The sequence below is a fragment of the Oncorhynchus mykiss genome, chromosome 16, assembly GCF_013265735.2.
Source record: "Oncorhynchus mykiss isolate Arlee chromosome 16, USDA_OmykA_1.1, whole genome shotgun sequence".
Lineage (NCBI taxonomy): Eukaryota > Metazoa > Chordata > Actinopteri > Salmoniformes > Salmonidae > Oncorhynchus > Oncorhynchus mykiss.
Genome location: NC_048580.1, coordinates 48,640,860 through 48,653,180, shown reverse-complemented (window position 1 = coordinate 48,653,180; position 12,321 = coordinate 48,640,860). Strand labels below are relative to the sequence as shown.

The following is a 12,321-nucleotide window of genomic DNA, read 5'->3' as shown; positions in this document are numbered from 1 at the left end:
GTATGCCCCCCCCCCTCCCCCCCCACCCCCACTATACATCCCTTCCCTCCAGTACCGTTGCCCTCCAACCACCCAAGCTGTCAGCAGTCGGCGCTCAGATTTATCCGCTCTGACTCACCCAATCAGTGAATGCTGTTGTGGACAAGATTGTCAGATTTGTGTGGCGATTACACTGCAGAACGAGCAAGCTGATGACGGTGATATTTAGAGAGGACACACCATACGTACACACATACATAAATGTGTGTGTGTATGGCAGGTAGAGACATATGGTAATGTTGGGTCACAGCATGTTAGGACACTGCCAGCACTGGTCTCTCAGTCCACTGATGGCTGTTATGCCCTAAGGCCGTCTCCCCTGGATTGTCTGTTCATGGCTGTGACACCAAAGCCAATCCGAAAGCTCTATGCTTTTCTTCAATGGTGTTATGTCTATCGACATGGTGCCGCTGCATGCTTTCATTGGTGCAGAGAGATCTGCATGTAATTACGGAGCCTTGCATTTGAATGAGTACTATTACATCACATACTACTGTATACTACTATTACATCACATACTACTGTATACTGTTTGTTAAACTAACTAACAGCTGCAAAGGGTACTTTACCATGAAATAGTCTTCACTTATAGGTGAAGTTGCAATTACTGGTTACAATTTGTATTTTATAGTCCCTTCCAGGACTATATATATATCCATGTGGAGACATGTTACAATAGCATCCTGATAAGGAATCCAATATTAGTTGTGTTACTAGCCGCAGCCACATCTGTACCCTGCTCTGCCCGACTTTGCATCAGATCAAGGAAATCTGCATTTACGTGCAAGTTACAGTTGGCAACACATTTCTCAGGAAGTGAAATCATTATTTTAATACTAACCACAAAACATGAACATTTTACTCACTGCTTGCTATTCATATCAATTACCCTCTTTCACTGTTAGTTCCACCTGTACTCCCTGGTGACACTTGGGTCTGATAAAGTCATGCATAAATAGAACCTGTGCAAGCAATCACCTTAATGGACTGGAAGATGAGCCCCTCACAGATGGTTAAATTAGCCTTTAATGAATTGCCAACATCTTCATCCACATCTTTTCCTTTCTCTCTTTTCTTTCTCTTCCTCTCTCATGACCCTATTCACAGCATTGGCCTCCAAGCAGACATACATCAGCTACAGTAACCATGCCATCTAAGAAACAGACAGTGGAGACCCGGCTCAGAAGCTACGACCTGCGTGTGGAATGAACGAACACCAGAACTGGAGCACCAAGATGCAAAAGCAGTGGGACATGGGGAGAAAGGAGAATAATCATTCAACTTATTGAACGGGTGTCACTATTTTCAAGAGGACCAGTCAATGCAAGGATATTCAATGCCAAACAAAAGCAGTGGGGAGGCTCCTAGTGGGGCGGGGAGGTGCAGATTTCAGGCAGATATGACAGTGATGTCTCCCCATCCCCTTTGTGACATGTCACAGAGACATCAGACAGTCACATTTCCAAATTAAGTCAGTGTTTTCCTTCTGGAGTTTATAGAACAGCTTTTCTCTTCTGGTGTTTTGTCTGATGAACTCCCTGGCTAACTCCCTGACAAACTCCCTGTTCTGTAGTGAATTGAGTTTTCTCTCTGTGTGCAGCGGTGTTGTATCTCTCTCTACCAGTGGTAATGTGCAATTATTTGCTTCCCCTTCTTCTCTGTCCTTTCCAATGAGGGTGAAAGGCTGAACACAATATCTAATTTGTCAATAAGACCAATCTGTCAAAAGAAGTATGTATAAGCAGATGAAAAAGCATGTTATTGCTGTGGGTTTGTCTTCGTTCAAGCCCCCAAAAAACAGAATATTAACCCTCAGGCTCTGTAGCATTTACATTATGTTGTCATCATTTTAATGAAGGTCATAGTTGTGAAACAGAGAAAACAAATATGCAACTTTCCAACATTGGAATATTCATTTGTTACAGCATGGGTCCAGTAAATGTTTCCTTACCATCGTGGACAGTACATTAATATATCAGTGGGTTTTCCCAGATGATGGCTATACCATATCTGACACCATCTTTATGGTCCTTGTGTACAGTCCTAGAGCATGCCTGTGGGAGCATAATATGTACCGTGCTGTGTTGTCAAAATCTATGGAATGCAACATGTGAGAGGATTGCGGTTCAACAGTCCCAGTGGCGTTATCATTGTGGACTATTACACACATGGTACTTTTTTGCAGATGAACGGAAGATAAAAAATACGAGAAACAGCCATAAGAATTAGCTAACAAGTAAAAGGATTGTATGTACTCCACATCCTATTTTTCTGTGAAATACAGCCTCAACACTACAGCCCATAGACAGCTGAAGGGCAATGCTTCACTGCATCCAACCTGGCATCTTTACATGTAAGATGATCCTTTCATGGCCTTGTTCCATTAGAATTTCTGAAGTTCCATCTCAACATGTGAAGAATTTGGAATCTGTACCAGAAATGTCTAACATAACATATAGGCATTTATTGGCATGTTAGGTAATGGTACAAAACACACTCTTTGGAACATCAGCAGTGTTCACCATACTTCGTTATGTTATTGAATCTTTTGCCAGGCACCTGTGATTTCAGTAAAAGCGCTTGTTGCTTTCATGTTACTCAGAGAGAGGAAGTCGCTCCAAATCCACAAGTGAATTAGCTTTAAGAGTAAGCCTATCCCTGCCAGGTCAACAGAGGAAACCACTGTGTAAAAATAACAACAAACACAGCTCTCATCTCCTTCTGTATTGTGTCCTGGATGCAATGTTGTTAGTCATACTGTGTTTTTAGTCTAATTTCATCATTCCATTTCTGGAAATGTACTCGCAATTAATGTTATAGTATCAAAGCCAGTCACTTAATATAGTAAGAAATAGATTGGCAAGATGCTGTGTCACAGCCATTCATATCATGATGTGAATAGCCATTGGAGAAATGATCCAATAAGCTCCAGAACGAAAACTACTGTAAAAAAAAAAAAAAAAAAAAAAGTTTATAAATAAGATTGGAGAGAGGACAACCCCGTCTGTTAATTTATGATTCTCAGCTCTCTGCTTCAACAAAGATCCCAGATGTTGCAGCAAAATAAAATGTTTGTATTTTTCATTGTTTAAAGATAGTGTTGTCTGATTGTTTTGTGTTTGTGAATATGATGATTTACTGCTTTAAGCCTCCAATTCATCTCATTTTTTCCAACACTATGTCCGTGTTGCAAAATAGAGTGTGTAAGTGCTGAATGGCAAGTTAATGTACGTTATTAAAAATGGATTGATCATGTCTGCTTTATGTACTGACCTATTAAAAAAGAACAAAAACAAAACAAAACTGAAAAAATACAGTGCCTGGATATTTATGAATTATCTATAGAAAACATGAAAATGTGTAGAGCATGTCAATTTTTATACAAGATATTTCTAATAAAATACTGTTTTGCAAAAAAACTAAACTGTTGCTATGTTATTGATAACCTTATCTCTGGGGAAATCATAGTACTCTTGGAGTCCAAGAGATAGAGATATAGAGCCCAGGAGATGTGGAGAGAGCTTTTTACTTGAGCCAGATGGAACAAATCATCATTAGTATTCCCTATCTGCAGGACATACTGTACAGTACTGTAGTGAAGACAATACACAGGCAGGGGGGGGGCAACAAGCTTGCACTAGCACCACCCCTGCAGCGTTCAGGAATGCTAACCTCCTACTGTAGCCCAACACAGTCAGCCATTAAAACCCCAGCCTTCTCTTTTTTTTTCAGTTTAAAGGGATGTCACTTCTATTATAGACAACGTGGTCAAATGTGACATACTGTAGATCCCTGAAAATTGATTCAAATTCCAAAAGTGTTCTTTGAGTGGAGAGAAGGATCTCTACTTTCCCACAACCCCCACTACCCCACACAAAAATATTAATTGTTACAGAAAAACAAGTGTAAGTGGAAAATTCTGAAGTAAAGGATTTTGCGAGCGGGGATGGTGATTAATCATGTTAGTAAAAATGGCAGGAGAATAACAAGATCCATTGCACCAGCTCTGTTATTTCATTCCATTGTTTTCATTGCCTAATTATTCTTGATATTTACTTGTGAGACCAAGATAAATTCGCACTAAGTGTAAGAGAGTTCAGCTACTCAGTCCTGTTCAGCTGAACTGTATCCTGTTCCAATCCATAAATAGTAGTTTACATATGCAGATCACAAAATGTAAGGCGATTAAAAAATAAATAAAAAATTACATAAAAGCTAAGGAAAATAATAGCCTGGAGACATTGACACTGACAGTGCTCACTCTTCAGTGTCAAAGAACAGCTAAGGCAAGTGTTATTCTATAACTGAGAGTGATGACATACAGTATACCACATGCTGTATCTGTCATGTTGTAGTTTTCATCTGTTGTGTTGTTTTGTCATGTATCGAAACACGAGGCTCAGACCTAAACCTATCTAACATCGACACAAAATATATCTGAAGCTATATTGTATACATTTTCATATGACATATAGAAAAGAAAGAAAAAGTAATGAATCTCTTTTACATGGTGTATCCTTGTTGGTATTAAAGGAACAGATAGGGAATTCTAACTACTGCATGTCTAAGATGCCACCTGAGGGAAAAGTGAAGGTGAATTTCCACATTCAAATCAGACAGCATATCCCATCCAGGCATTTGCATGGCCTAGGGCCAAATCTGAGCCTTTGCAACATACTGATACTGGCAACGCTCATAATATTGCACATCGTCATTTCCACTGTTGAATCATAAAAGCCATGTGGTCTGCCAAGGGAAATGTTGTCAGGGGGATTGCTAGAAAGATGAATGGATGTTACCATCTGCCAGAGATAGAAAACGAAAAAGTGGAAGGGATTGAGGTGGATTTACTGAAAGACTGTAGAGCTCCTCAAGGCCAAGCCAGTGCTGGGGCTTTGCTACATGGTGAATGCTAAGCATTCTTAGTCGTGCTCTTTTGACCACAGTACAACAGCTACTGTATAGTACAACATGAATAGAAATCAGACACCATCACGCATCATGAGTGACAACACAATGTTTCACACATACAGAGAACTGAAAGATAAAGGATAAGAACAAAGGGTGTTGAATTAAACCCTTAATCTTACACCAGATCGGCTACAGATCAATACTGTAGATTCCCCAGCCTAACAAGAAGTGGGAAGACGTAATTCCATCCATAAAAGCTGTCAGGGTTATGTGATGGCGCCGATGAAAGGCAGCTCTGGCAAAAACACCTGTCCATAGCAAATATGTTTCAGCCTCTAAATGTGTCTTCAGAGTGATCAATGAATAGACTGTATCATTGGTCTTCTGGTGGGTCTCCATATCTGAGGGGGAAAAAACAGAAATATATGAAACATCAGAAGAATTGGAATGACTATGAAAATAGCTCAGTTGTTAATCACTAATTTCAAAATTCTCCAATAGAAAATGCCTGCATTCTCCAACATATCTGGTGGTGCTGCCATAACTGCATATAACACTTGAGCAGCTAACACATGGGGCTCCAGGGAAGACGATGAGAAGCACAAAGGAAATCAAATGAACTTTTGCGTTGATTAAATATTTCCCAAAAAGAGAATGTCTCCAATGCAGAGCGTTGGCAGAAAATAGTTGTATTTTGTAGTTTATTTGAAAATACCAACTTTTCAAATACTCGAGGTAGATAAATGTAGCTTATATAGAGTTTAATTTAAAAGGTAATTATTTTCTTTGATATTTAAATACAGGTCTCAGAAAACCAAATCATATTTGGAGGTATTTGAATATACTGTACGCACATTTTTGAAAACAAAAAAATACGTAACTTCTTCGGGGTAGGTGGCAGTATTCGGAAGTTTGGATGACTGAAGCTAGGATATGCATATAATTGGTAACATTGGATAGACAACACTCTTAAGTTTCTAAAACTGTTAAAATATTGTCTGTGGGTATAACAGAACTGATTTGGCAGGCGAAACCCCGAGGACAATCCATCCAGGATTTTTTTTGTTGTTCAGGTCATTGGACTTTTCAATGCTTTTCTATGGTAAAGTCTAATAATTAGGACCCAGATCTCAACAGTCTTTAGAAATTGTTTAATGTTTTTTTTTTTTTTTTTTTCTATCGCTATTTTTGAGTTTTGTGACACCTGTACAAATTATGAATTTATGTTAATGCAGGAAGTGGGCGAGGCGCTGTCCTCAGACGATCAAATACTATGCTTTCGCCATGAAAGCCTTTTGTAAATTGGACAAAGCGGTTTGATTACCAAGATTCTAAGCTAAAGAATGGTGTATAACACTTGTATTTTCATGAATGTTTAATATTACTAGCTTTGTATTTTGAATTTCGCGCTCTGCAATTTCACCGGATGTTGACCAGGTGGGACATTACCGTCCAACCTGCCCCAAAAGAGGTTTTAATCGCTGCCAAACATTTGATGAAGAACCAAAAAATACAACAGCTAGTTGAAATAATCCAAATATATGATCAAAAGCACATGGTTTGGAAGGCTTTCAGATATGAATCTTATAGCCTAGAATTAAATACACGAGGGACATGGAATCACTTTTGCAGCTTCAAAATGACTAACAAATATATTTTCATAAGGAATGAGACATAAGGTAACCTGGTAAGAGATGGTTGAGATAGCAGCGCTGAGGAGGGAATGTGTCTTGCAGGTTCCTGCTCAACTTTGCTATTTTTGACTGTTCTTAGGTTAATTATGACTTTTTTGCTCAGAGTGTTTGTGCAATAATTTCCCATGGCCGTCAAACACCTCTGGATCATGAATTGGAAGCTAGACACTTATCTCAGTCTCCCAGATCTGGAATACTACATTTGCTCCCTGCACAGCAGGCTAACCTGATGCTGCTGACCAAAGGCAACACCGGTGACAATGAAGAGGAAGGAAAAGGGGACCTTCAAGTTAAGCTGAAAAGACGGGCTACAGGCACTGGCGGAGTTACCATTAGACACTAGAGACAATTGTCTTAGGTCTCATAACATCAAAGGCTGGGCATATATACAGTACCAGTCAAAAGATTGGACACATCTACTCAAAGGTTTTTCTTTATTTTTACTATTTTCTACATTGTAGAATAATAGTGAAGAAATCAAAACTATGAAATAACACATATGGAATCATGTAGTAACCAAAAAAGTGTTAAACAAATCAAAATATATTTTAGATGATAGAATCTTCAAAGTAGCCACCCTTTGCCTTGATGACAGCTTTGCACACTCTTGGCATTCTCTCAACCAGCTTCACCTGGAATTCTTTTCCAACAGTCTTGAAGGAGTTCCCACATATGTTGAGCACTTGTTGGCTGCTTTTCCTTCACTCCAACTCATCCTAAACCATCTCAATTGGTTTGAGTTTGGGTGATTGTGGAGGCCAGGTCATCTGATGCAGCACTACCATCACTCTCCTTCCTGGTCAAATAGCCCTTACACAGCGTGGAGGTGTGTTGGGTCATTGTCTTGTTGAAAAACAAATGATAGTCCCACTAAGGGCAAACCAGATGGGATGGCGTAGCGCTGCAGAATGCTGTGGTAGCCATGCTAGTTAAGTGTGCATTGAATTCTAAATTAATCACAGACAGTGTCACTAGCAAAACACCCCCACACCATCACACCTCCTCCTCCATGCTTCACGGTGGGAACCGCACATGCGGACAACATCCGCTCATCTACTTTGCGTTACACAAAGACACGGCGGTTGGAACCAAAAATCTCAAATTTGGAATCATCAGACCAAATAACAGTTTTCTAACGGTCTAATGTCCATTGCTCGTGTTTTTTTGTCCAAGTCTCTTCTTATTACTGGTGTCCTTTAGTAGTGGTTTCTTTGCAGCAATTTGACCACAAAAGGTTGATTCACACAGTCTCTTCTGAACAGTTGATGTTGAGCTGTGTCTGTTACTTGAACTCTGTGAAGCATTTATTTGGGCTGCAATTTCTGAGGTGCAGTTAACTCTAATGAACTTATCCTCTGCAGCAGAGGTATGTGTCTTACTTTCCAGAGGCAGTCCTCGTGAGAGCCAGTTTCATCATAGCGCTTGATGGTTTTTACGACTGCACTTGAAGAAACTTTCAAAGTTCTTGAAATTTTCCGGATTGACTGAAAATGTCTTAAAGTAATGATCGACTGTCGTTTCTGTTTCTTATTTGAGCTGTTTTTGCTTGTTCTTTCAACAAATATGGCTATCTTCTGTATACCACCCCTAGCTTGTCACAGCAGAACTGATTGGCTCAAACGCATTAATTCCACAAATTACCATTTAACAAGGCACACCTGTCAAATGAAATGCATTCCAGGTGACTACCTCATGAAGCTGGTTGAGAGAATGCCAAGCGTGTGCAAAGCTGTCATCAAGGCAAAGGGTGGCTACTTTGAATAATCTCAAAAATAATCACACCACCACGCTTGTCAAGAGCGCGCAACAGCTCTCTACTCCGTAAGACGTCCTCTCCAAATACTAGCACTGCACAATCGAGAGCGTCCTGACCGGTTGCATCACGGCCTGGTATGGGAATTGCTCCGTCCACGACACTCCAGCGGGTCTTAGGTACATTACATCACTGGGACCGTGCACCCACCAACAACATCTACTGGAAACAGTGCCTGAGGAATGCCGGCAGCATCATCAAGGACCCCACACACCCCAGCCACAAGCTGTTCACTCCCATATGGTAATGGAGCCTGAGGTCTGATGCCAACAGGCTCATAGACAGTTTATCTACAAGCCATCAGACTGCTGAACACTTGAACTGGACTGACCACCTGCACTGACTCTCTGCACCTTAGCACACATGCCATCACTCAGACACACACACTTGAAACTAACACTTGACATTAAGTTCTTATACATGTGTGGTAACTTTGTGATTATTACAAATTATTACAATCCTATTGTTGATACATAGGATTTTGTAAATTGCTTTATAATGGTATGATAATGGAGTTATTACTTAAGTGGAATTAGGAACAGTCCCTATTCATCTAACACCAAACAAAAATATAAACGCAACAGGTAACGTGTTGGTCCCATGTTTCATTAGCTGAAATATAAGATCCCAGACATTTTCCATTCGCAGGTAAAGCTTATCTCTGTGAACAAATATGTTAATATCCCTGTTATTGAGTATTTCTCTTTTGCGAAGATAATCCATCCACCTAACAGGTGTGCCATATCAAGAAGGTGATTAAACAGCAGGATCATTACACAGGTGCCCCTTGTGCAGGGGACAATAAAAGGCCACTCTAAAAAGTGCAGTTTTGTCACATAACACAATGCCACAGATTATCATGCAGACAACAGGAATGTCCACCAAAGCTGTTGCCAGATCATTTAATGTTAATTTTTCTACCATAAGCCGCCTCCAATGTAGTTTCAGAGAATTTGGCAGTACGTGTAACCACGCCAGCCCAGGACCTCCACATCTGGCTCCTTCACCTGCGGGATCGTCTGAGACCAACCATCCTGACAGTTGATGAAACTGTGGGTTTGCACAACTGAAGAGGTTATGCACAAACTGTCAGAAACCGTCTTAGGGAAGCTCATCTGCTCACCTTCGATGGCCACTGGCATGCTGGAGAAGTGTGCTCTTCACAGATGAATCCCGTTTTCAACTGTACCAGACAGCATGTATTTTGTCGTTTGGGTAGCTAGTTAGTTGGCTAGCTTCTGTTGGGGGTCCGGTTCTAAAGTAAAGAAAATTTCAGATCCATACCACCTTTCCAACAAGTCAGATCATCTCATTTTTGCCCTGCTAGAGCTGCCAGAGTCAACTGTAAGTGCTGTTATTGTGAAGTGGAAACGTCTAGGAGCAAATAACAGTTCAGCCGCGAAGTGTCTGGTGCGAAAAAAATCGACTGTCCTCAGTTGCAACACTCACTACTGAATTCCAAAATGTCTCTGGAATCAACGTCAGCAGCTTCATGAAATGGGTTTCCATTGCCGGGCAGCCGCACAAAAGCCTAAGATCACCATGGGCAATGCCAAGCGTCAGCTGGAGTGGTGCCAAGCTTCTGCATTTGGACTCTGGTGCAGTGGAAACGTGTTCTCTGGAATGATGAATCAAGCTTCACCATCTGGCAGTCCGAAGGACAAATGTGGATTTGGCGGCTGCCAGGAGAACACTACCTGACCGAATGCATAGTGCCAACTGTAAAGTTTGGTGGAGGAGGAATAATGGTCTGGGGCTGTTTTCCATGGTTCAGGCTAGGCCCCCTAGTTCCAGTGAAGGGAAATATTAACGCTACAGCATACAATGACAGTCTAGATGATTCTGTGCTTCCAACTTTGTGGCACTAGTTTGTGGAAGGCCCTTTCCTGTTTCAGCATGACAATGTCCCCATGCGCAATGCGAGGTCCATACAGAAATGATTTGTTGACATCGGTGTGGAAGAACTTGACTGGTCTGCACAGAGCCCTGACCTCAACCCCACCAATTACCTTTGGGATGAATTGGAACCCTGACTGCGAGCCAGGCCTAATCACCCAACATCAGTGCCCGACCTCACTAATGCTCTTTTGGCTGAATGGAAGCAAGTCCCTTCAGCAATGTTCCAACATCTAGTGGAAAGCCTTACCAGAACAGTGGAGGCTGAGTGGAGGAGCAACAAAAGGGGCACCAACTCCATATTAAGGCCCATGATTTTGGAATGAGATGCTCGACGAGCAGGTGCCCACTTACTTTTGGTAATGTGGTGTGTCTTCAACATGCAGTTCCAGATACAGCCCTACCGTAAATTGAAGGCAGCCAATCCAATAGTTTCTGAAAAGTAGTCACTTCCTGAGAAAGTAATTACTTTCTGAAATCTGTATTCAAATAGTTTTGAAAAAGTACTCACTTACTGAGATCTTTATTTAAATAGTTATAAAAAGTATATATATGTTTTTTAAACTATTCAAAGTAACTATTTCCACAAAGTTTAACATTGTTCTGAGTTAAAAATGGTTATTTCCACATAAGCATAGTTAAAACTATAGTCATCCGAGGTCTGCTCCAATGCACCCACAGTAGACTACTACTCATCACAGATATTTCAGATATTTCGTTTACTTCAGCTTCCTGTCGCTTTTAGTTTACTTCTGTGGGACTTATATCTGGTCGACAAAACCTCACATATTCTGCCTTTCCTGGAGTGATATGGTGAAAAACATTGAATATCTATAATTTCTCAGCTTGAATGGAGACAATAGAGCACCTGATAAGTATAGCTTGGCTGAATGTATGTGCAATGGGCAGCTTGCCCTGGAGTTCTTATTCATGTTATGGCCAACACACCCATTTCAATAACCCAGTAATTGTTTCATAAACACATTATATTGAATTACTGTGGTGGCCATTTTGTGTTCTGGAACTTGAAGGAATGTGTAACCAAAGTGACAGGGAGGTTGTGTGTGCTGAACTGATAGGATCAGGTATTTCTCTTATCTCTACAGCTTTGTGTGTTTCCTGTCCATTTAATCCTTATCCTGTCCAGGTATGTCTCCCTCTGTGCTGTGCAACTTCTGTCGCCCTTGCTACCAAGCAACTATCATGGGCTGTAGATGTGCGTATAATCTGGTAAACAAGGGAGAATGGCAAAGCTCTATACAGTGAGCAATAATAACACAATTAGAACTATGTATGTTTCGTACAGTATGAACACACTGGCTGAAAATTGTGGCTGGCTATTCTCCCACGTTGTATGATATTCAGGTAGATAGCTATGGTACCATGTACACTGAGTTTACAAAACATTAGGAACACCTGCTCTTTCCACGACATAGTTAATTTGTAATTACTTCGCTTCTATGGCCTATTTATTGCCTTACCTCCTTACTCCATTTGCACACACTGTTTACATATTTTTCTATTGTTGTTGACTGTACTTTTGTTTATCCCATGTGTAACTCTGTGTTGTTCTTTTTTGTCGCACTGCTTTGCTTTATCTTGGCCAGGTCGCAGTTGTAAATGAGAATTTGTTCTCAGCTGGTGAACCTGGTTGAATAAAGGTTGAAATGAAAAAATAAAATAGACTGAACAGGTGAATCCAGGTGAAAGCTATGAGCCCTTATTGATGTCACTTCAATCAGTGGAGCTGAAGGGGTGGAGACAGAATGATTTTTAAGCCTTGATACAATTGAGACATGGGTTGTGTATGTGTGCCATTCAGAGGGTGAATGGGTAAAACAAGATTTAAGTGCCTTTGAACGGGGTATGGTAGTAGGTGCCAGGTGCACCGGTTTGAGTGTGTCATGAACTGTAACACTTCTGGGTTTTTCACGCTCTACAGTTTCCCATGTGTATCAAGAATGGTCC

At 40.7% G+C, this 12,321-nt stretch overlaps 1 protein-coding gene across 2 annotated transcripts in view; it reads left to right on the top strand.

Moving 5' to 3' along the window:
* LOC110492177 (metabotropic glutamate receptor 4) overlaps positions 1–3,008 on the top strand; it is a 320,316-nt gene extending 317,308 nt beyond the window's left edge. For both annotated transcript variants that reach the window (XM_036947131.1, XM_036947132.1), the window contains one exon: positions 1,147–3,008. In XM_036947131.1, coding sequence (XP_036803026.1) covers positions 1,147–1,196 — 50 coding nt within the window. In that variant the 3' untranslated portion in view covers positions 1,197–3,008. The remainder of the gene's footprint in view (positions 1–1,146) is intronic.
* Positions 3,009–12,321: the final 9,313 nt, after the last annotated feature.